The sequence below is a fragment of the Pseudophryne corroboree genome, chromosome 3 (genome assembly GCF_028390025.1).
Source record: "Pseudophryne corroboree isolate aPseCor3 chromosome 3, aPseCor3.hap2, whole genome shotgun sequence".
Taxonomy (NCBI): Eukaryota; Metazoa; Chordata; class Amphibia; order Anura; family Myobatrachidae; genus Pseudophryne; species Pseudophryne corroboree.
In genome coordinates, this window is record NC_086446.1 from 205,384,671 (window position 1) to 205,410,904 (window position 26,234).

The 26,234-nt window shown below is 43.4% G+C and overlaps 1 protein-coding gene and 1 pseudogene across 7 annotated transcripts in view; one reads left to right on the forward strand and one right to left on the reverse strand.

The window, feature by feature from the left end:
• The window catches only part of CDH23 (cadherin related 23), a 1,868,204-nt gene that overhangs the window by 457,990 nt on the left and 1,383,980 nt on the right, over positions 1-26,234 (reverse strand). For 5 of the 7 annotated variants that reach the window (XM_063958779.1, XM_063958778.1, XM_063958781.1 and 2 more), the window contains one exon: positions 20,626-20,733. In XM_063958779.1, coding sequence (XP_063814849.1) covers positions 20,626-20,733 — 108 coding nt within the window. Of the gene's footprint in view, positions 1-17,687; positions 18,062-18,193; positions 18,273-20,625; positions 20,734-26,234 lie in introns of those variants that run through there. The other 2 variants (XM_063958784.1, XM_063958785.1) reach the window with 2 other exon arrangements.
• LOC134898372 (5S ribosomal RNA) lies at positions 15,341-15,460 on the forward strand (annotated as a pseudogene).

Below are 26,234 nucleotides of genomic sequence, written 5' to 3' on the forward strand. Positions count from 1 at the left end.
CTGGTGTCGACATTATGAATGTCAACATTGTCACCTTTAGCTCAATTTGTGAGGGTACCTGTTCACATCTGCTAGTGCTATGGACAATGAAGTATAATAACCAGTACTTCATCATGAGTGTGTCACAAAAGGATCTGGAGACCCAGCCACAGACCACATTACCTGCCACTCCAGACTCTGTCCCAGCTTTGTAGGGATTTTCAAGGGTGTCCCCATCCTCAGGTCACGGCCACAGTACCCGGTGTCTCAGGCTGCCAGTCACTGTGTGCTGGTGCCTGGTGATGTGGGTGTTTCCGGCATCCCTCATGTGGTGCTTCCAGTCAGCTCCAGCTGCTGGGTGCTGCCATTTTAGTCTCAGTCAGGTCAGGTGACCACTGCACAACCAATGGAAATCCATGGCCCATCATCTGACACTGACAACCAATCTCCAAAGAACTTCCTGGAGGGCTAGCTGGTTGCCAGTGCAATGTCGTTCACAGCCTGTGCTGTCTTTAGACTCCCCGTGCTCCTTAGTGTGCGTACTCGGCGTGTACCATTGTGAAACCTCATACCTATCTTGTTTCTCCAAGGAATTCTGTTTCCAGCCCGGATTCCAGCAACTCTAGTTCCAGCAGCACCGGTCCTAACCCGGATTCCAGTACTAATTGCGATTTCAGTCCAGTCCCTAGTAATTCAAATTTACAGCATTCCCAGTTCTCTTCAATTCTAGCTCCCTCTGTGGAGCCGACAATTCCAAATCCAGACATAAAGACTGTACTCCTGTATTCTCCTCTGCAGCTCAGCCACATTCCGGTTCACGAGTATTTGCGAGTCGTGTATTCTGCTGATCCCAAGCTGCTTGTCAATTTGAGAATTCCAGCCTTAGGGACATAATCAATTAACCCCCTCAAGGATATTCAGAAAAGCGCTGCCACTGGCAAAAATCTGCGATATCCAGCCCTATGACCCCCATTTTTTTGTGCAAATACAGAGGTGTGGGAAATTATCCTCATCTTATGTGTTTTCATGAGCAAATGGGAATATAAAGTATTTGCATGAAAAAAGGGGTATTATTAAATAACCAAATGTGAAACATTGGGTAAAAATCGCAAAAACACTCCAGTTTTTTTCATGCAAAAAGGTAGCGGGGGTCAGTTGAATAAGCTCCTCAGTCAGTTCTTTTAGCAGATTCCAGTGCATGTGTAGGAACTTTATTAAGCCACCAAGATTCCTTCATTCAACCTCTCACTCATCTCCTACCCCAGATACCAGTCCGGAACACAAACTACTGTATTACAGACAGTGCCTGCAACAAAAATCTTGGGGCCCAGTACAGTGATACCTCTAGTGCCACCCAGGATATATTTATATATTAAAGTACAATGGAATATGCTGCGCTATATAAGAAACTATTTATAAAAAAAAAATATATATATATATATATATATATATATATATATATACTGCTCAAAAAAATAAAGGGAACACTGAAACAACACATCCTAGATCTGAATGAATTAAATATTCTTATTAAATACTTTGTTCTTCACATAGTTGAATGTGCTGACAACAAAATCACAGAAAAATTATCAATGGAAATCAAATTTATTAACCCATGGAGGTCTGGATTTGGAGTCACACTCAAAATTAAAGTGGAAAAACACACTACAGGCTGATCCAACTTTGATGTAATGGCCTTAAAACAAGTCAAAATGAGGCTCAGTAGTGTGTGTGGCCTCCACGTGCCTGTATGACCTCCCTACAATGCCTCCTCCCAGACCTGGACTAAAGCATCCGCCAACTCCTGGACAGTCTGTGGTGGTGGATGGAGCGAGACATGATGTCCCAGATGTGCTCAATTGGATTCAGGTCTGGGGAATGGGCGGGCCAGTCCATAGCATCAATGCCTTCGTCTTGCAGGAACTGCTGACACACTCCAGCCACATGAGGTCTAGCATTGTCTTGCATTAGGAGGAACCCAGGGCCAACCGCACCAGCATATGGTCTCACAGGGGGTCTGAGGATCTCATCTCGGTACCTAATGGCAGTCAGGCTACCTCTGGCGAGCACATGGAGGGCTGTGCGGTCCCAAAAGAAATGCCACCCCACACCATTACTGACCCATTGCCAAACCGGTCATGCTGGAGGATGTTGCAGGCAGCAGAACGTTCTCCTTGGCATCTCCAGACTCTGTCACGTCTGTCACATTTGCTCAGTGAGAACCTGCTTTCATCTGTGAAGAGCACTGGGCGCCAGTGGCGAATTTGCCAATCTTGGTGTTCTCTGGCAAATGCCAAATGTCCTGCACTGTGTTGGGCTGTAAGCACAACCCCCACCTGTGGACGTCGGGCCCTCATACCACCCTCATGGAGTCTGTTTCTGATCGTTTGAGTAGACACATGCACATTTGTAGCTTGCTGGAGGTCATTTGCAGGGCTCTGGCAGTGCTCCTCCTGTTCCTCCTTGCACAAAGGCGGAGGTAGCGGTCCTGCTGCTGGGTTGTTGCCCTCCTACGGCCTCCTCCACGTCTCCTGATGTACTGGCCTGTCTCCTGGTAGCGCCTCCATGCTCTGGACACTACGCTGACAGACACAGCAAACCTTCTTGCCACAGCTCGCATTGATGTGCCATCCTGGATGAGCTGCACTACCTGAGCCACTTGTGTGGGTTGTAGACTCCATATCATGCTACCACTAGAGTGAAAGTACTGCCAGCTTTCAAAAGTGACCAAAACATCAGCCAGAAAGCATAGGAGCTGAGAAGTGGTCTGTGGTCACCACCTGCAGAACAACTCCTTTATTGGGGGTGTCTTGCTAATTGCCTATAATTTCCACCTGTTGTCTATTCCATTTGCACAACAGCATGTGAATTGATTATCAATCAATGTTGCTTCCTAAGTGGACAGTTTGATTTCACAGAAGTGTGATTGACTTGGAGTTACATTGTGTTGTTTAAGTTTTCCCTTTATTTGTTTGAGCAGTGTATATATATATTTGTTTATCTATACACATATATAAATATGTATATCTCTCCTACCTCCCCCACACACACCACAGTCTGTGTCTCCCTCTCTACTTGCTCCATCACACCCCACAATCTGTCTCTACCCAATGACTCCATGCTGAATTCCCAGCTCCCGCATCCCATCCCAAAGCCCTGTATCCCCTCACCTGCACTGCACTCCCCTGTATCCAGCCCTGAACACCACACAGCAGGTACCATGCAGCCCTCACACACCCCACCAGAAGAGGTTGGCACAGGTCAAAGGAATCCTGGACAACGGAGCTGCTGCCATGTACCATAACTGCCTTCTACAGAGCTGGAACCCAGAAGAGTGGGTGCACACTCGCGCCACACAGTCACTGTGTGTGAGAGGGTCCTTTCACTCTGAGGCTGCACTCACAATGCATATAGCTTGCTGCCCCATTTGGACAAGATGGCTCACATCCCTGCCGGCCACTAAGTGGCCTATCCTTGGGGCCTGGTACAAGTGTCCCCTTTGACCCGCCCCCATGTCGCAGTCCCCGATTACAGACTTGACACTGTTCTGCAAATTGTAGTGTTTCTTTGCTGAAGTTGTGGCAGTGTGCTAATAATGCTATACTTTAAATTCTTCAGTTATCAAGATGCACTTGTACAAGCAGAGATATGCAGAATGTACAAAGCATTCTTTACATTGCAAAGTGGGAATTTTGTGCTTTAGGGGGACATTTCATTTAGAAGCGAGTGGGGCAAGTTGCCATTGCAACACTGTAAAAACACCAGAAATTACAGTGGAACTGGCTCACCTTGCGGCCCCATCTCGCTATGGACTCATGAAATTTTGGACACAGCCCTAATCCACAAGTCCGGCAGTTCTGTAAGCACTACATACTGTATAGCTACACTTTCTAGCACCTAATTGAAATGAGCCCTGTAAATTACCTCAAAATAATAATAAAAATCACCCATTTCACTATTTCTTTACAGTAAACTATATTGATTATTTGCCAAGAGTGCGGTACACCACTTAGATAAAGTACTGTATTTGGCAAAAGTATACATTACCCTATGTACAAACATGGGACAGTGTGCAAAAATAGGGGTGTGGCTTGAGGGGAATGGGTGTGACCACAGAATAGTAACAATTCATATTACACCACACAGTAAAGTCCATCAGTCACATTATACAGGTTGAGTATCCCATATCCAAATATTCCGAAATACGGAATATTCCGAAATACGGACTTTTTTGAGTGAGATAGTGAAACCTTTGTTTTTTGATGGCTCAATGTACACAAACTTTGTTTATTAATAGTACACAAAGTTATTACAAATATTGTAGTAAATGACCTTCAGGCTGTGTGTATAAGGTGTATATGAAACATAAATTAATTGTGTGAATGTACACACACATTGTTTCAAGCACAAATGTATTAAAAATATTGACTCAAATTACCTTCAGGCTGTGTGTATAAGGTGTATATGAAACATAAATACATTCTGTGCTTAGATTTAGGTCCCATCACCATGATATCTCATTATGGTATGCAATTATTCCAAAATACGGAAAAATCCGATATCCAAAATACCTCTGGTCCCAAGCATTTTGGATAAGGGATACTCAACCTGTACCACACTGTAGTACCCCTTATAAACATTATGCCATGTTTGCATCCCTTACACACATTACACCAAAGTAGAGCAGAGCCCCTTATATACATTATGCCAGGTAGAGCTCTTTATACAACACAGGAAAAAAAAACATTCTCTTTACTTGTTATTTTTCCTCATTATAGTAATGCCCCTTACACATTATGCCACACACTGTAATGCCCATTATACATTATTCCTCACACCGTAATACCCATTACACATTATTCCACACACCATAATACCCATTACACATTATGACACACACCGTAATGCCTATTACAACTTGTGGCACACACCATAATGCCCACTACACATTATGACACACATTATGTCATACACTGTAATGTCCATTACACATTATGCCACATACAGATATGCCCCTGATACCATTTTATGCTCCACATACAATAATGTCCCTTACAAATTATGCCCCACAGTAAGGCTTCTAATTACTATTAAATTACCAGCTCATTGTCATGGGTCTCATGCTTGTTGCCAAGGGTTTCATGCTCATTGTCAGGGGTTTCATGCTCTGGGTTCCATGCTCATTGCCCGGGGTTTCCTGCTCATTGACAGGGGTCTCATGATGATTGCCAAGAGTTTCATGCTCTGGGTTTCATGTTTGTTGTAAGGGTTTTCCTGCTTGTTGCCAGGGATCTCATTCTCTAGGTTCCATGCTCATTGCCAGCATTTTCCTGCTCATTGGCAGGTAGTTCATGCTTGTTGTCAGGGGTTTACAGGGGGGGAACATACATTTATGCATCTTCTCCCAGCAGCGCCAGCGTCCCCATTGCTTCCAGGTAATGCTATGCTCGCCATTCACTGTCAAATGCTAGAGATCAAGTAGGACATCTAGCATCTGTCTCCCCACTCTCCTCCTTGGTGTCAGCTGCAGGTGAGCACCCACGCAGTCCCCAGCACATGCAGCAGCCATTGTTATTGTGCGGACAGACAGATGCGGGATGACAGCGGCTGCGCCCAGGCCGCTGCACCCTGGTCGGCCGCCCTGCTAGCCCGTACCTAAAACCGCCTCGAACAATGAGATATTTACTCCAGATAATTTTACTGGAGAGAATTTTAGTCCCAAATGTATTATTTATCATGAACCTCATTTTTTTCTCTCCTTGGCTTGTGTGGTCCTAAACAGTATGTAGAGACTGCAGTGTCAGACATTCTGAATTATTATTATTATTTATACAGTATGTGTTTTATAATATATGTCCATGAACTGATATTTTCAGCTGCTCATTGCTGTCATTTATTATAATGTTTTAACATGTTATAAAAGTCTCCATTTGGTAGCTGCATTAGTGTGGATTATTTTAGAATTTTGTTTTAATCAATGGGTGTTGAAAATAAATAAAAGTGAAATTACACAACCAGTTTTTGTGTCTGCTTTGTGTATTTGTGTGATTTTCTTCTTTTTCTTATTATTATTACTACTTCCAACACTTTTTTACATCAGTTACCAAAATAATATGTTCCACTAATTATCATGTAATTCTGCAGGGCTTGGTATTTGTTCTTACACATTGCCAAGGTGACTGTTATTTAAAAGACCAATTAACCCACTTTTAATAATTAATGTGTGTCAACGAGATCAACGGTACTTCATTACTCTAGCTATGTTAAAAGGGCTAATTGGTAGATTTTATTTTCTACACATGAAAACACAGGACGACATACATTTCTATTAACGTTTTATGAATTTTCTGAACCGTTAAGACTAGATAATGACAATGTAACAGTGTCATTTATTTACTGTAGCGTAGTGTTTACATGAGTTCTATAATTGGTCAAAGCGCTAGGTCTGAAGGCTTATTCCACAAAAAAAGTAAATATTTAGTTTTGGTTACAAATAAGAGAGGTTAATGCTGGGTACACTGTTGTAGCTATATCTGCAGAACAGCTGATCTGCAGATATATCTACAGACGGACCTGGGAGTGTGTTGTGCATACACACTGCCCGATCTGTTAGGACTGACATCACAAACTGGGCGGGTATTTACATGTGCCTGCACAGTTGCACTGTCAATCACCGCCGGCATCTGTAGCAAGTGTACGATGCAACAATATATTGTTAAATATATTGGCCGTTGGCTGTGCTGCAGGGCCGACGCAATATGTCTGTGAACAGTGTGTACACAAAGCACACATTAAGTCACATGGTAATAGTTACCAGCGTTCCTCTTCAACCCCAACTCAGGGGTTCTCCGATGTCTCTAATGCAGGCAATATGCTTTCCTGTTTGGGAAGCCCATTTTTTAACCAAACAAGACTTTGTTCAATCTGCTTCGTGTGAAATTGTCACTGATATAAATCAGTTTGAAACAGACCTTCCTACACACATATATATATATATATATATATATATATATATATATATATTTTTTAGGTTTTTGGAAGATTTACCTTCAGATACAAGACAGGTAATATTTCATCTCACCCTTGTAGAACTAGAAGACTCTAACATTCCCATAAACAGGACAGTCCTGAATTCCCACATGAAAATATGTTGGTACGAGGGTAAAGAGTTTATGAGTGCATTAATCGAACCTATAACTCATATACCAGGCCTGGCCAACCTGTGGCTCTCCAGATGTTGTGAAACTACAAATCCCAGCATGCCCTGCCACAGTTTTAGCATTCCCTAATAGCAAAACTGTGGCAAGGCATGATGGGACTTGTAGTTTTACAGCTGGAGAGCCACAGGTTGGCCAGGCCTGTCATATACAGTACCATGGCTCCTTCATGAGTCCCCTCACACAGGAATCACAATAGAAAAAGGTACAATGATAACTTTTTTTTTTACAAAGCACACATTACAGTCATGTTAAAACTAATCAATAGGAGTTATATACAACATACTGTATACAGAAATGGCAAAAGTATTAGCCACTCTAAGAGCCTCTAACCCCCTTAAACAGCGAGACCTTCAGAAATAGAAGTAGCGATCAGTTATGCAGTCATGGTTATCAGCCTGGGCTGAGTAAAGCTACATTGTGGGGGAGGCTGCTACACAGGGTCCTGCTGGGAGAGATGCCACTGGGTGACATCAAGCTTCTGCTGGAACCGGCTTCTCTGAATCTCAGCCACTGGGCCTGTGACTTGCTGATCCCGGACACTTTGGACTGATGTGTTCCTTGGTAGGAACTGAAAATCTGCCTTCCAGGTTATGCCATGTCAGGAACTAAGCTCAGACTGGCTTGAGTCCCTGGTTTCTGCCTCCCTTGTTGACTACAGTCAGGCGCAGGGATTGGCTGGGTTTTGAATTCCAGGATATAAATGTGTTCTGGGGGGGGGGGAGGGGGACTAGGACTAGGAGTGGCGGATGCCTAAACACAGGATAGAATACCTAGCAGAGCATATTCATATTGGACAACATGGCTTCATAAAGTATAATACATAATCACTATGGGGGAATTCAATTAAGTGCCAGTGGATTCATTCGGTGAATCCACATGACACTGCTGCACTTTACAGCAGTGGGGATCTCACTAAAAAATAGTCATTGCCCCATAGGGTGCAAGCACTTTTAAGTGAGTTCCACATTCAGCCGGCTGTGCAAAGGGGATGAATCGTGCTGACTTTGCCAGTGCTGAAACACAGCAATGGCAAATTCACCCCCTTCGCACCTAATTGAATTCCCCCTATAGCTCATAGTCCTCAGAGCATCTGAGCAGCTGTACAGATGGCTGGGTGCCTGGTTGGAGCATCCAAAGGATGCTCTGAGTGCCACTGCCACAGTGATACTGGTGTAACACCCCGGGGTTGGTGGGTATATCTAAGTGGTTGGAAGAGGTACCACAGATGTTAGGTGGCTTTGTGACAGACCTTTTCCCTAAAGTGTTCCTCCCCATACCATGTTTGTAGTACTTGCACAGAGGTAGTATAGACTGATACGCAACAGGAATGAGACAGCAGTTCCAACAGGATGTAGTTTTATTGAGCCACAATGAACTCTGATTAGTTATTTGGCAAAAATAAGACAATCACAAGAATGAGATGGCATCAAAGAAGATTGCTAAATCACAGTTGACTTTAGCTAATTGCATGCAAAAGACAAATCAGTAATTCAATAGGACAATCAATCTAATCACAGATATATACTTATTCCAATACAACCCAATAATAATGTGGTGATAAGAAGAGTGATGTAATTCTCAATAACAGTTTCTATATTCCTAGCTTTCCCTAATAAGGATGTTTCAATCTTCACTGGCATATAATCTTGGAGCTCTTTTTATTTCCTGAAGTGCCATAATTTTGCAATAAGGGGAGATGGCACATGTGAGTACGATGAATCCTGGGTTGACGAGAATGTTACTATAAAACTCAGTCTATGCAAAGAGGATGAAACTAGTGAAGGTATCTTAGTGTCTCTCAATAAATGCAGCCTACTTAGTAGTAAGGGTTCCTTGGGTAATTAAACTCAGTCCTTTCCATGCAAAGTGTCACGAACCTGGGTTGAGAGAGTTGAGAACTTGGGGATTCTTCAGATGGTCGGGAAGTAGAACCATAGCTGGGTCAAAATAGAGACGGCCAAATGTAGATCTTCCTCATGCAGGATTAATAGATAACTTAAGTTAGTGAAAGATACTGGGTGCACTGAATGAGGAATGAAACAATAACTTGAGAATGGTGCTGAAGAACACTGAAGGAAGAAGTGAGTGATGACTTGTGAACGATGCTGAAGAACACTGAAGAGGTGAGTAATGACTTGTGAACTATGTTGAAGAACACTGAAGAGGTGAGTAATGACTTGTGAACTATGTTGAAGAACACTGAAGAGGTGAGTGATGACTTGTGAACGATGCTGAAGAACACTGAAGAGGTGAGTAATGACTTGTGAACTATGTTGAAGAACACTGAAGAGGTGAGTGATGACTTGTGAACTATGCTGAAGAACACTGAATGAGAGATGATTTGTGAACAATGCTGAAGAACATTGAATGAGAGATGACTTGTGAATGATGCTGAAGAACACAGAATGAGTGATGACTTGTGAATGATGCTGAAGAACACTGAACGAAAAGGTGAGGGATGACTTGTGAACGATGCTGGAGAACACTGAATGAGAGATGACTTGTGACCGATGCTGGAGAACACTGAATGAGAGCTGGAAGCGCTTCAGACTGTAAGCTGAGAGACACGCTGTATGCTGGAAGCACTGGAATCTGTGAGCTGAGAGACACGCTGTATGCTGGAAGCACTGGAACTCTGTAGCTGAGACACACACTGTATGCTGGAAGCACTGGAACTCTAGCTGAGAGAGACACTGTATACTGGAAGCACTGGAACTCTGTAGCTGAGAGAGACACTTTACGCTGACAGCACTGGAACTCTGTAGCTGAGATACGTGAGCCTGGGGGGTAGCTTTCCAGCTACGATACTCAGGCGCTGGGGCTTTGCCCGGCACCTCCTATTAAACCTCCCGCTCCTCTCCCATTGGCGGAGAGGCAGTGGTTGCGTCACTGGCCCCCTCGACCCCACATGATTCACAAAGTGAAATGATGGCGCCCACGGACCGGGGAACCGCTGGCAGCAGCGCCATGTGCCCACTGGGACAGCTGGGAGAGAAGCCACCTCGGAGACCACCGCACACGGAGAGGTAAGCATGGCGGCCGCCGCTCCGGCGCCGTGACATAAAGCAGCTTAATTTCACTTACACTAATGACTCCGTCTCTTTTACCTTAAAAATCACTAAAAACGTCGTTCAACTGGTCTTGAACAGAGTGTGTTTGTCTTTATAGCTATATTAAAGCAGGGTCTGGTTTGTAAGGTGCTGCTTTGAAGGGCTGTATTACACTACTTTTTCCATTTACAATGCGCAGCGTGTGACAAATGGACACTTGAGCCTGGCATTTTGTTTGCCTGTTGCTTGCAACAATAATAGTCTCTGTATACACACTCAGAACTTCTGTAGTAGAGGTACTCATTAGCTGGACCAGTCTCAGTGGTTCCTTGCTCCACAAGATGACAGCGGCATCTGCGCCTTTCTGTAGACCTGGCAGTATCTGGTCTCCAGCTGAGATGTCTCAAGCCTGCACACCCAGCTCTTAGCACTCTGGTAGAACCCCTCTGCTTCTGCTCTGCAGCACTGCTCTCACCACTTAGCGTAACCACACAGTTTGCACCCATTGCTCAGCTCCTAGTCCGCTCCTCACTCAGTGTGTCCAGCACCTCCAATCACTTCCAACAGACTCATCCTCCTTCTTCCCACAAGGCTCCTCTGCTCCAAGACTCCTATTTCTAATCCGCATTCACCTTTCTAATCCGCATTCACCATCTGAAACATGTGACCGGAACCAGGGTCCATCCTTAACCCTTGCTGTACCAGCGTTTCTCCTTCTCCGACTGCAGACACTGTACGTCAGCCTTAAAGGTGCCCACACACAACTTTCCAGGGTGCCACACTGGCTGCAGGGTTCTGTTCCAGGCACCCTACTAGCTAGAAGCAAGAGCCATGGGCCAGTGACAGTGCTCTGAGTGGTGGCACCTCTCACATGCCCATAGGTGCTGCCATGCACACAGACATCTATTTCCCCCCACCAAATGTGTACACTCCTCTTCTTACCTGTGTTTCCTGCACTTATATACTGAGAGACGAGAAAACAAGCTGGAAAAAGTATACTGTCATGTTTGTTACCCTGAGATGAGTTGGTCTGCGGCATCTGGGTCTCCACATTGGGCATTAATGGGTGTGTGGCTTCTCAGTTTTGGTAGCATGGTGTGATTGGATCAGAGCACAATGTGGGCAGATTGTTGAGACTGGCTAAAGTTCCAAAATATTGAGAGGTATGGAAACAGTTATTTAATTTTAACTACTACATTTACATTAACATATAATATCTTTCCTCTTACCATTCCTGGTCTGTGCATAACAGAACCAGAACACAAAACAGCTAAAAGGTGATTTGCCTGGCACTAAGTTTAGGGGCAGGTAATCTAAATCAGAGCTATTATTTACCTTTTAACAGTCATTTACAACTTCAGATCCCCTACTAATCTCACTGAGCATGAGCAGGGCAAGTTGGAAAATGTATTGTATCTTAACCACTTCATGAACAGAGGGCGTGGGGTACATCTGTTTCATTGGAAATAACATAGAAGGTACTCTGTAAACTGAAAACAAGCACTGAACTTTCAAAAAGGACATAAAAAAATATTTTCTATTTTAAAAAACAGGGAAAATAGCAATAATAGAATATTTACAAATTCCAGAGACAGACAAGTACATAAGAGTGACAGAAGAGCATTTCAGTGGGCAAACTGAATTGCGTGTGTCGCTCTCTTTCCATTTTAGTGTCTTTGTATGTACTCCCAGCAGTATCAAGGCACTATTACAGTATTTTATTTCTTTCCTTTCCTTTTGGAAATTAAACAGCAGACTTGAGTGATACTGTCAGACAAGGGTTAATCTTTGGTAGGTATGTAGTGTAGTAAAAAGGTGGGTACACAGGGCAGCTGATTGGAGTAAACTCTTCCAAATATCAGTCCTGTGTTCCCTCAGCGTGACCTCCTTTTCAGCTGCCTGCGAGCACTATACACATGGCGCAGACAAAGCAGTGTATACAGGGCTTCTACGGCCATCTATGGGATTGGATTTTCAAACCTTTAAAAATTAAACAGGGCACAAGATTTGAACATTTGCTCCCAGCCGTTGCAAGAGCTTGTAAGCAGTTTACCGGCTTGCGCTCCTGCATTGGCACTGCGTACACATGGATACAATCATTTTGCAGATCCTTCATTATCAGATGTTAATCGAAGGACTGGCATAATGATTGTATCCATTTGTACTCAGCTTAAGAGGTGCTACAGCTTGCTGCTATCCAGTGCTGGAAACACTGCGTCATTCATGATACTGCTGCAGATGCTACTACCACCATTAATAACTTCCACTCATGTACATGTGTTGTCAAGCATTATTAAAGGGAGCAATGTTCTACAATCTACTAGTATGCCCATGCAACAGATTCATACACCAGCATTATGTCATTTATTTTAGCATTCATTTTATTTACAGGAAATGTTTTCCGAGTGTCAATGCTCAGTATCCGCACATGCTTGAAGGATATGAAGGCTAGCACCTTCTGAGCTAGAAATCCTAAGAATGCACCTTGTGTATCCAGCATTGTATAGGTCTTAAAGTAAAAAGTGATGAAAGACAAAGCTTTGATAGACACAGTGTAAATGACATGGTGGTGAGCGTGTGGCAGTGTGTCGTCTCTCCTCGCATGTCATTTATCTTTCCATGATAGGAAGCTGAATTATTTCTGCCTTATTTTCCATTATTCTGTGAAGGGTGTTAAATCAATGCTTCCACAATGAGATCCTTGAGAAACATTACTAGATTAAAGGAGAAAGTAACAATGCAAGATTTCACCCTTGATTATATATTTTATATACACAGATATAAAGATAGATAAAATCACTACAATTATGTGTAAGAAATGCCATAAGTGAACACGATAATTTGCAAAAAGACAATACAATAGTTTTCTATTAAAATTACTACCATTACTATTATTGGTGGTCATTCCGAGTTGATCGCTCGCTGCTGTTTTTAGCAGAATTGCGATTAGGCTAAAAACCGGCAGTTCTGCGCATGCGTATGGGCGCACACGCTAAGTACTTTCACACAAAACTATGCAATTTTACACAGGGCCGAGCGACGCTTTTCAGTCACTCTGATGATCGGTGAGTGATTGACATGAAGTGGGTGTTTCTGGGTGTTAACTGAGCATTTTCAGGGAGTGTGTTAAAAAACGCAGGCGTGCCAGACGAAAACGCAGGAGTGGCTGAGGAAACGGGGGAGTGGCTGGCCGAACGCAGGGCGTGTTTGTGACCTCAAACCAGGAACCAAACAGCTGCAGTGATCGCAATCTAGGAGTAGGTCTGGAGCTACTCAGAAACTGCAGGGAAATATTTAATAGCAGAACTGCTAACCTTTCGTTAGCAATTCTGCTAAGCTAAGATACACTCCCAGAGGGCGGCGGCCTAGCGTTTGCAATGCTGCTAAAAGCAGCTAGCGAGCGAACAACTCGGAATGAGGGCCATAGTCAACAGTTACTTATGTACTGCCAGCATATCCCAATGACATGTATGTATGTATACTGTATATATATATATATATATATATATATATATAAAAGAGCAAAAATTACAGCACTCAAAACCATAGTACAGAATGAATAGATGGTGCAAGGCAGTAAAATAACATAACGGCACTTTTCCAGCTCATTGGAAAAAGCAAAACAAGCCAGCACTCACGGTTTAGATGAGAAAACGAAGAAGATTTATTCCATATCAAGGTGACAAGTGTACATACAGGCACAGCCCAACAGCTGTTTCAACCGATACAGGTCTTCCTCAGGGGCTATCTGAGCAGTGTCTAGCACAGGGATATAAACATAAATTGGCGCCAAAACGGCAAAAAAACAGCATCCAATGGGAGGAGAGGGAGGCGGGACAAGCCCTGTATTTTTTTTTAAAGAAGATTTATTCCATATCAAGGCGACAAGTGTACATACAGGCACAGCCCGCAGCTCCCCCGGCTCTCCAGCTTCGTCGTGTCATCGCTAATGTAAACAAAGCCGGCGCCGTCCCTGGCAACGGCTCTGGTGCGCTGTGTGAGAGGAGGGGGACACCAGCACAGACAACACTGAGCCCGCACAGGGGACGGGGACAGTGTAGGCTGCACACAGTATATTGTCAAAATGGGGTTGAGGTAGAAAAAACTGCGCTGTATAGACTTTAGCTGGCCTAGGGGTGGTCACAGGGCTCCCCTGTTGAGCCCAAAAATAGAAATGGATATATGCAATAGAGAAAGAGGACTACTCCTGATTGGCGCTTGTCAGATAACACCCACATAAAACATTATGATTGAGCCATGATTGGTAGGAAATAAAGCATGTGTCTAGTGTTATGTAAAAACAATCTCTGTTTTAATTTAAACAAACACTTAAAATCAAAACACATATAAAATGGAAGTAAATAACACAGAGAATCCTACCAAGATGGTGGCCGGAGCCGCAGGTGTTATATGCAAGGTATACCCGGGAAAGATACCCTGCATAAGGCTCCGGAAGGCAAGATTTTCCCTGTGGTATAAACTGAGTCCAAAAACGTCCTTGGAAGTCCAGAGCACTGGTGAAAATCTCGCCTTCCGGAGCCTTATGCAGGGTATCTTTCCCGGGTATACCTTGCATATAACACCTGCGGCTCCGGCCACCATCTTGGTAGGATTCTCTGTGTTATCTACTTCCATTTTTATATGCGTTTTGATTTTAAGTGTTTGTTTAAATTAAAACAGAGATTGTTTTCACATAACACTAGACACATGCTTTATTTCCTACCAATCATGGCTCAATCATAATGTTTTATGTGGGTGTTATCTGACAAGCGCCAATCAGGAGTAGTCCTCTTTCTGTATTGCATATATGCACACGGTATATAACAAGACATGGAACGTGGCATGATATAAAAAAGTGTAAAATATAGCGCTGAAAGAGAAAAAAACATATACTACATAATCACACAATGCACAATGCATACACAAAAAGAATAACCAATGCAAAATGCAAGATGCAAATAAGAGAATGCTCTCCGCTGGGTGTCGCTGATAAAAAGGTGTCAAACAATAGGCGTAAACTGTCCCGTATGGACAGATCCAGGGCTGTTACGGATAGGCATTTGCCGGCTCTTGATGTGGAATTCTAGTGTTTTCTACAGCCATACCACACTGGACGACGTCCAATTCCGTCCGATCTTGGAAACTAAGCAGTGTTGGGCCCAGTCAGTACCAGTTCTGGAGACGGTCTGGGAATACTGGGTGCTGTACTTTTATCACTTGACCACTCATGGCCTCGGACTATAGCATGGGCATCCTTTAGTTATCTCTGTTTATTTCGGTCACCACCACGCCTCAGGAGGGAATGCAGTCTATTGGCATACACTTAAAATCCTGAAGTGTATGCCCCTGGGATACAAAATGTCTTGCCACCGGTGTGGTGCTCAGATCCCATTTGGTACATGCTTTCTTAATAGAGGAATGATGCATGGCAATCCTCTCTTTTAAAGCTCGAATTGTCTTACCTACATACAGCAGGTTATAAGGACACCTTATCATATAAACCACATATCGGCTATCACAATCCAAATGATGACGTATTTGATATTTCTTATTGTTGTGATCAAGAAAAGAATCACCCAGAATCAAAAATTTAAAGTTGGTACACCCATGGCATCTGAATACCCCCATTTTTGGTTGCAGCCAAGTTTTAGATTTAATCGGACCAACATCCGATGCAGCTACAATATCTTTGATGTTGCTACTTCTCTTGTAGCAAAACAGCGGTTTATCTCAGCAACTTTCACCCAGGGTGTCGTCAGCTTGGATAATGTGCCAATGCCTAAGAATCGTGTCATGTATATGGCGTGAGGCTGTAGAATATGTGGTGGTAAAAATCATACGTTCAGGTTTTACCAGTTTGTCTTTCTCGCTCAAAGTGTCCTTCCATTGGACGCTCATGCATTTATCAATGGCCTCATTGATCTCGTTGTGCATATACCCCCTTTGAAGAAAGCGGGTCACCATTTCTCAAAGCGCTTGTGGCAACTCATCCACATTTAAGGTAACCCTCACAACTCGTAACAGTTGTGAGAAAGGAAGTCCACGTTTTAGCGGAGTCAGATGGAAACTATCCGCACGTAGAAGTGTGTTTTTGTCGGTTGCCTTTTTGAATAACCTAGTTAACAGTTTACTACCATCCCTCTGTACACAGACATCAAGGTAGTTCACTGTGGTCATGCTGAAAGATAATGTAAAACAAATTTTGGTATCCAGGCTATTAAGAGAGTCTATGAACTTGGTCAGGAGTTCGTCACCACCAGTCCACACCATGAAGAGGTCATCAATGTAACATACATGAAAAAATATAAATCCAGAAAAAAACGGATCAGCCATAATGTGTTGTAACTCATAAAGATGCATATATAAATTGGCATACGATGGGGCCATGTTAGACTCCATCACAGTGCCACAAAGCTGTAAATAATACGAATTTTCAAATAAAAAATAATTTTTACGCAATACAATATCCAACAATAACAAAAGAAATTCAACACTAGGACCTCCATAGTGTGGACTGGTAGCTACCAAACTCCTGACTGCATCAACACTGCCTTCATGGTCTATGTTGGTATACAAACTTGTTATGTCACGGGTAACTAGAAGACTGTTCAAAAGTAAAGCATCAAGTTTTTCCAATTTATTAATGAAGTCAGTGGTATCTTTCAGATAGTATTGTGTACTCTGTACCACTGGTTGTAGCCAGAAATCTATATACTGGGAGAGGGGTTGGCACAAAGAACCACAGGAAGAAATTATTGGCCTACCATGCGGGTTGACCAATGTCTTGTGAATCTTAGGCAAAACATAGATAAGAGGCATCCTAGGATGTGCTTGGGTAAGGAATTGGGCTGTAGGTTCATCTATCCAATTATTGAGAACACCTAGATTTAGAACAGCGTCAATCTCTTTTTTATAGGAATAAGTAGGATCATAGGTCAAAGATCTGTAGCATTTCGTGTCAGACAACTGTCTAGTGATTTCCTGTATATAGTCACTCCTGTTCTGGAGGACAATACCTCGCCCCTTATCAGAGGGGCGTATAATGATATTGGTATTGTTTTTTAACGACATAAGAGCTACATTTTCATCCTTGGATAAATTATAGTATGAGATTTTTTGTCTCTCAATATTCGGTAGAGTATCCCTTTTGACAAGATTCACAAACGTCTCAATGGCCGCATTCGTACTTGGAGGATCGAAAGTACTCTTAGGTTTGAAACCTCCATATTTATCAAGAGGTTTGATCTGTTAAGCAAAAAAATCCTTAAGTCTAAAAGATCTATGAAATCGGTATAATTCAATCTCAAAGTCGAATACTGATTGCCTGGGAGTCCTGACAAAAGATAAACCCTTCGAGAGAACCGACATCTCCATATCGGTGGGCATACATACATACATACATACATACATACATACAAGTAAATGGCGAAAGACCAGGGACTGTTGAAGCTGGTGTTTATAACTGTGTACAAATCATCCATATATAGGCTCCCTCTTCACAGAATGTTATCACCCCTTCCAGTAACTCCAATGACCTGTGGGGGACATGTAATAGGAGATTCCGCCTCTGTGATAGGTTGGTTAATTACAGACTTCACCTGGACTGTCACTGACAGCCTCCGATTCTGCCAATGCTTGTGAGCCGATTGTTTCAGCTCCACAGTGAAAATAAAATCCCTCATTGCTGTAATTTAAAGTACCCAAAAAAGGACACCAGAGTAGCCGAATGATATTAATGTGCCCCGGAAATATTGGCACCACTATGCCAGGCCAGAATCTGTAGAAACGTGCACATCTGCGTTTTCAGTTCCACTTAAAAAAAAAAAAAAATACATTTTAAAAACAAATATATTAAAATAAATCGAACAAAAAAGATATTAAAAAGCCTTTCAACATTAAATAGAAATGTGTTACGCATAGAACCTTACTGCCTTCAGCATGTTATTGCTGTTCCACTTGATTGTCTAGCTGGGAACTATAGACCCACAATAGGGTTTTCACTGTAATAAATTGGCCATTAATGCTAAGTAAAAAAGAAAAAGAAAAATCAAGTCACGTTATCTCTATCTCACAGTGCCATAATACCATATTACCAACTCAGACTTTGGTCCACACCCTATTTTATCAGCAGAAATCCCATACAATAAATATACATAATCAGGGCTGCCATCAGGGGGAAACAGCCGGGACTGGAGTATCAGACCCTGACAGAGAAGGGAGCGCATCCGTGGCTCCTACCATGGGTGCAGGGGGTGAGGTTGCTATGGAGCCTGCAACACCTCCAGGGCTGGCCTTCCAACCAGCACCCAGTTACACTCTGCTTCTGCAGACAGGGAGGAGGTAGCAGCCGCCCTCCTGACCCTCCGCCAAATCACTCTGTAGCAGCATTTTCCATGCTAGCTGCTCACCCGTTGGGATGGAACTGACACAGTGCTGCCTGTCACAGTAGGGAGAGCCAGACACCACCGAAGTCGGACAGGAAAGTAAGATAGAGAGTCCTCTGGAGCCATGCGCTCACTATCCACACTGTAGGTAAATGAGCGTGTCAGCATAGCTTGAGACTGGGAAGGGGGGGGGGGGGGTTTGAGCCACTATTTGGTCAGTCCCATGCCCCACAATTTCAATAAATGAAAGTCAGAAGCTGATTGGTTATGGGAAACTTCTGCACTGTATCTCTCGCAGGGGTTTGATACATCTCCCCTTGTAGACTATATTTTGGGTTCACTTTAAGGGGTTTCTCTACTTGCTATAAAGTAACTACTGTACGGGAGAAATAGAAACATGTATTTTTTCGAATTTTGCCTGTTTTTTTTCATAGATAATGTACATAATAATAAAATATACATTTAAACAAATATGCTTCCAAAATCAAGGTCTTACAGTAACTGCCCCCTCAAAAAAAATGAGAGTCAAAAATGGACAGTACTTATGACTAGGAGTTCCAAATACACTCCTCTAATTCTTGATTGAGGCTTGTGATTGGTCCTACAGCTCACACCCTCCGGATTTCAGCTGGGACTAGGGGAGAAACAAAGAAGCCCTGGGAAACATGTTGCATTTAGCAGTTCCCAAGCTTCAGTCTAAACCAGTAGTTCTCAACTCCATCCCTCAACTACTAAAGAGGCTATGATCAAGATAACTGTGACACATTTTATTTGCATGTAGCTATATTCAAGTAATACATTAGATTGAATAAAAGTGAGATATCCCAAAGCTTCTAATAATTATATGGTGTAGTACGGATGGGGTAACGGTTAGCATTACTGCCTCACAACACTGAGGTCACGGGTTTGATTCCCACTATGGCCCAAACTGTGCGGAGTTTGTATATTCTCCATGTACTTGCGTGGGTTTCCTCCGGTACTCCGGTTTCCTCCCACATTCCAAAAATATACTGGTAGGCTAATTGGCTCTTAACAAAATTAACCCTAGTGTGATTGTGTATGTGAGTACATGTGATAGGGAATATAGATTGTAAGCTCCACTGGGGCAGGGACTGATGTGAATGGTCAAATATTCTCTGTAAAGCGCTGCGGAATATGTGTGCGTTATATAAATAACTGGTAATAATAAATAGACAAACTGTCCATAATAATACACAAGCAAAACAATAGGAGAGGAAAAAAACAATGGCATTTGGATTTAACCGCTTAACTGGCATAAACATATAGGTTCATTCCACAGCCAAGAGTACATTACCTGATCAGGTCGTGCCCCATATGTTGGTGCTTCCCCGCTGTTTTCCGCATCTTTTATGGAGGAAATCTGTTCTGCACTAGTGTAGAATAGACTTCCTCTACCTGCTGTAGCTTCCAGGGAGTGATGTTATGGTCTGTGATTCTTGACATCACTTCCGAAATCACGTCCCAGAATGCTGTGCGAGCATGCGCCAGAACTTAAAGTTCTAGCACAACTATGCTGATCTCTGTGTGTGCAGAGATTAGTCACAGCTGGGACTGATGATCAGTCTCCCCAACCCACACTCCGCTGCGCTCTGCAATAAGGTGAGGGGGCGGGGTTATGATGGGGATGGAACAGTGAGAGGTCATCTTATGGCACTGGGGGTGGGTAGGAAGGAGTATATGCTGCCCAACAAAAAAAGTATTTATTTTTGGCTGGAGGGTAGAATATATTTTTAAAAGTGACCCACATGGGTGGGGGTGGCACTAAACAGTTGGGGCTTATAGACACGGGGTGGGAATGGGGGTGGTGCAAACCACAAACCGCCCTGTACGGATATTTTGTTATAAATAAAATATTTTTTAAAAACTTTACTAAATAAAGAAAAGTTAAGTGGTTAAAAGAAAGAAAGTCCTACCAAAAAGTAGACAATTAAAACCTGCAAGTCAAGTCCTTCTGCACCATTTACAACCTACCGTAGTGACATCTGAATCCGGTGGGGTCATCTCTACCAGGTTAATAAGGTAAGGTTCATCCTTCCATTGAGGGGCATTATCATTTATATCCAACAATGTGATATTTACCTAAACAAAACAGTAAATGTGTGAATTCAGAATAATAATAATAATAATAATAATAATAATAATAATAAATTGATGAAAACTTACCATACAGTATATATATTTAACAAAATAACTAGTTTATAGCTAAAATAAGTGAAATGTGATCTAAATGTACCGTTGCGTGATTTGAATTTCAATTTGCCTGCAATTGTTTTCTATGTATTAATCATCTGAATTTAAGTTACATTTCAAAAGCTTACAAATATGCTGTACATCTATAGATGTGTACACAAGTATCTCCAATAGATGAGAGCTCCATCTTAGCATACTGTAGAAAGAGAGCAGTGAAATGTAAAAATACAATTAGTTAGCTTAAGCTACTGGGGAAAAATTCAATTATATAAAAAAACAAAACACTTTGATAAGTAGCATTAAATGTCAGGTATTCAGATAAGTGCTACTAAAGGGCTCCATGTGTATGCTTCAAGGGTCAATGAAGTAGGTACAGAATAGTTGTTTCTATTTTCTTTCTGCTACTATAACATTCTCAACTTAAATGTATGTAGTCTTGTTGAAGCCTACCTTCTGATGCTACTGTAGTCAGTAAAATAATAAACACTGTCTTAGTTGACACGCCATGATATATATATTTGTTTACCAGTGATTTAATAAATCATACCTTGACATAAGGATTAATATGATTGTCTCAATGCATTATTATTACAAATAATTGTATCTTGGTGCTCTGAATTTTCCATTATTACTTTAGAACAAGACAAAAGTTTGCAACACTCTTTAGACATATTGCCATGACAAAAACAACTCCACACTTCATACTCCGGGCAAACCACAGGGTGGTGGTGTATTTCCGCTTGAGCATTAAAGTTTCCTTTTTGTTTCCTTTCCATTATTTGGATTCATTAAAATGATTTGACATAATTAACTGTAAAGATGGAAAGTATTTTCCAAAGCAATAAAATGAAGTATGGCCATTTTCTGATGGGATTCATACCTTTTAATAAGATTTTACTTACCGATAAATCTATTTCTCGTAGTCCGTAGTGGATGCTGGGGACTCCGTCAGGACCATGGGGAATAGCGGCTCCGCAGGAGACAGGGCACAAAAGCAAGCTTTTAGGATCACATGGTGTGTACTGGCTCCTCCCCCATGACCCTCCTCCAAGCCTCAGTTAGGTACTGTGCCCGGACGAGCGTACACAATAAGGAAGGATCTTGAATCCCGGGTAAGACCCAAACCAGCCACACCAATCACACCGTACAACTTGTGATCTGAACCCAGTTAACAGTATGATAACAATGAAGTAGCCTCTAAAAAAGATGGCTCACAACAATAATAACCCGATTTTTGTAACAATAACTATGTACAAGTAATGCAGACGATCCGCACTTGGGATGGGCGCCCAGCATCCACTACGGACTACGAGAAATAGATTTATCGGTAAGTAAAATCTTATTTTCTCTAACGTCCTAGTGGATGCTGGGGACTCCGTCAGGACCATGGGGATTATACCAAAGCTCCCAAACGGGCGGGAGAGTGCGGGTGACTCTGCAGCACCGAATGAGAGAACTCCAGGTCCTCCTCAGCCAGGGTATCAAATTTGTAGAATTTTACAAACGTGTTCCCCCCTGACCACGTAGCTGCTCGGCAAAATTTTAAAGCCGAGACCCCCTCGGGCATCCGCCCAAGATGAGCCCACCTTCCTTGTGGAATGGGCATTGACAGATTTTGGCTGTGGCAGGCCTGCCACAGACTGTGCAAGCTGAATTGTACTACAAATCCAACGAGCAATAGTCTGCTTAGAAGCAGGAGCACCCATCTTTTGGGGTGCATACAATATAAACAGCAAGTCAGACTTTCTGACTCCAGCCGTCCTGGAAATATATATATATATATATATATATATATATATATTTTTTTTTTTTGGGCCCCGACAACGTCTAGCAACTTGTAGTCCTCCAAGTCCCTAGTAGCCGCAGGCACCACAATATGTTGTTTCAGGCGAAACGCTGACACCACCTTAGGAAGAAACTGGGGACGAGTCCGCAGTTCTGCCCTGTCCGAATGGAAAAACAAATATGAGCTTTTTTTTTTTTTTTTTTTTTAAGACAAAGCCCCCAATTCTGACAATCGCCTGGCCGAGGCCAGGGCCACAACATGGTCCCTTTCCATGTGAGATATTTCAAATCCACAGATTTGATCGGTTCAAACCAATATGATTTGAGGAATCCCAACACTACGTTGAGATCCCACGGTGCCACTGGAGGCACACAAGGGGCTGTATATGCAATACTCCCTCGACAAACGTCTGGACTTCAGGAATTGAAGCCAATTTTTTCTGGAAGAAAATCTACAGGGCCGAAACTTGAACCTTAATGGACCCCAATTTGAGGCTCATAGACACTCCTGTTTTCAGGAAGTGCAGAAATCGACCTAATTGAAATTTTTTCGTGGGGCCTTCCTGGCCTCACCCACGCAACATATTTTCACCACATGTGGTGATAACGTTGTGCGGTCACCTCCTTCCTGGCTTTGACCAGGGTAGGTATGACCTCTTCCGGAATGCCTTTTCCCTTAGGATCCGGCGTTCAACCGCCATGCCGTCAAACGCAGTCGCGGTAAGTCTTGGAACAGACAAGGTCCCTGCTGGAGCAGGTCCTTTCTTAGAGGCAGATGCCACGGTTCCTCTTGGAACAGACATGGTTCTTGCTGAAAGCAAATCCCATCTTAGCTCCCGAGGCCATTAGTCCTCTGTGAGCATCTCTTGAAGTTCCGGGTACCAAGTCCCTCTTGGCCAATCCGGAGCCACGAGTATAGTTCTTACTCCTCTACGTCTTATAATTCTCAATACCTTGGTTATGAGAAGCAGAAGAGGGAACACATACACCGACTGTTACACCCACGGTGTTACCAGGACGTCCACAGCTATCGCCTGAAGGTCTCGTGACCTGGCGCAATACCTGTCCCGTTTTTTGTTCGGGCGGGACGCCATCATTTCCACCTTTGGTCTTTCCCAACGGTTCACAATCATGCGGAAAACTTCCCGATGAAGTTCCCACTCTCCCGGGTGGAGGTCGTGCCTGCTGAGGAAGTCTGCTTCCCAGTCGTCCACTCCCGGAATGAACACTGCTGACAGTGCTATCACATGATTTTCCGTCTAGCGAAAAATCCTTGCAGTTTTGACCACTGCCCTCCTGCTTCTTGTGCCGCCCTATCTGTTTACGTGGGCGACTGCCGTGATGTTATCCCACTGGATCAATACCGGCTGACCTTGAAGCAGAGGCCTTGCTAAGCTTATAGCATTACAAATTTGCTCTTAGCTCCAGTATATTTATGTGGAGAGAATTCTCCAGACTTGATCACACTCCCTGGAAATTTTTTCCCTGTGTGACTGCTCCCCAGCCTCTCAGGCTGGCCTCCGTGGATACCAGCATCCAATCCTGAATGCCGAATCTGCGGCCCTCTAGAAGATGAGCACTCTGTAATCACCACAGGAGAGACACCCTTGTCCTTGGATATAGGGTTATCCGCTGATGCATCTGAAGATGCGATCCGGACCATTTGTCCAGCAGATCCCACTGAAGAGTTCTTGCGTGAAATCTGCCGAATGGAAGCGCTTCGTAATAAGCCACCATTTTTTACCAGGACTCTTGTGCAATGATGCACTGACACTTTTCCTGGTTTTAGGAGGATCCCGATTAGCTCGGATAACTCCCTGGCTTTCTCCTCTGGGAGAAACACCCTTTTCCTGGACTGTGTCCAGAATCATCCCTAGGACCAGCAGACGTGTCGTCGGAACAACTGCGGTTTTGGAATATTTAGAATCCACCCGTGCTGTCGTAGAACTACTTGAGATAGTGCTACTCCGACCTCCAACTGTTCTCTGGACCTTGTTCTTATCAGGAGGTCGTCCATTTTCTTTGAAGACGAATCCTCATTTCGGTCATTACCTTGGTAAAGACCCGGGGTGCCTTGGACACTCCAACGGCATCGTCTGAAACTGATAGTGACAGTTCTGTACCACGAACCTGAGGTACCCTTGGTGAGAAAAGCAAATTTTGGGACATGGAGGTAAGCATCCCTGATGTCCCGGGACACCATATAGTCCCCTTGTTCCCAGTTCGCTATCACTGCTCTGAGTGACTCCATCTGGATTTGAACCCTTGTAAGTGTTCAAATTTTTCAGATTTAGAATCGGTCTCACCTAGCCTTCTGGCTTCAGTACCACCCTATAGTGTGGAACAATACCCCTTTCCTTGTTGTAGGAGGGGTAATTTTATTATCACCTGCTGGGAATACAGCTTGTGAATTGTTTTCAATACTGCCTCCCTGTCGGAGGGGGACATTGGTACAGCAGACTACAGGAACCTGCGAGGGGGGAAACGCCTCGACATTCCAAACTGTGCCCCTTTGATACTACTTGTAGGATCCAGGGGTCCTGTACGGTCCCAGCGTCATGCTGAGAACTTAGTAGAAGCGGTGGAGGGCTTCTGTTACTGGGAATGGGCTGCCTGCTGCAGTCTTCTTCCCTTTCCTCTATCCCTGGGCAGATATCTTATAGGGACGAAAAGACTGAGGCTGAAAAGACGGTGTCTTTTTCTGCAGAGATGTGACTTAGGGTAAAAAACGGTGGATCTTCCAGCAGTTGCCGTGGCCACCAGGTCCCATGGACCGACCCCAAATAACTCCTCCCCTTTTATACGGCAATACATCTTTGTGCCGTTTGGAATCTGCATCCCCTGACCACTGTCGTGTCCATAAACATCTTCTTGCAGATATGGACATCGCATTTACTCTTGATGCCAGAGTGCAAATATCCCTCTGCGCATCTCGTATATATAGAAATGCATCCTTTAAATGCTCTATAGTCAATAAAATACTGTCCCTGTCAAGGGTATCAATATTTTTAGTCAGGGAATCCGACCAAGCCACCTCAGCTCTGCACATCCAGGCTGAGGCGATCGCTGGTCACAGTATAACACCAGCATGTGTGTGTATACTTTTTAGGATATTTTTCTGATAAGCATGTGAGCGCCTTATCCACCCTGAGGGGTGTTTCCCAATGCGCCTTAACTTCTGGCGGGAAAGGGTATACCGCCAATAATTTTCTATCGGGGGAAACCCACGCATCATCACACACTTCATTTAATTTATCTGATTCAGGAAAAACTACAGGTAGTTTTTTCACCTCACACATAATACCCTTCTTTGTGGTACTTGGAGTATCAGAAATATGTAACACCTCCTTCATTGCCCTTAACGTGTGGCCCTAAAGGAAAATACGTTTGTTTCTTCACCGTCGACACTGAAATCAGTGTCCGTGTCTGGGTCTATGTCGACCGACTGAGGTAAATGGGCATTTTTACAAGCCCCTGACGGTGTCTGAGACGCCTGGACCGGTACTAATTTGTTCGCCGGCCGTCTCATGTCGTCAACCCACTTGCAGCGTGTTGACATTACCACGTAATTCCATAAGTAAGCCATCCATTCCGGTGTCGACTCC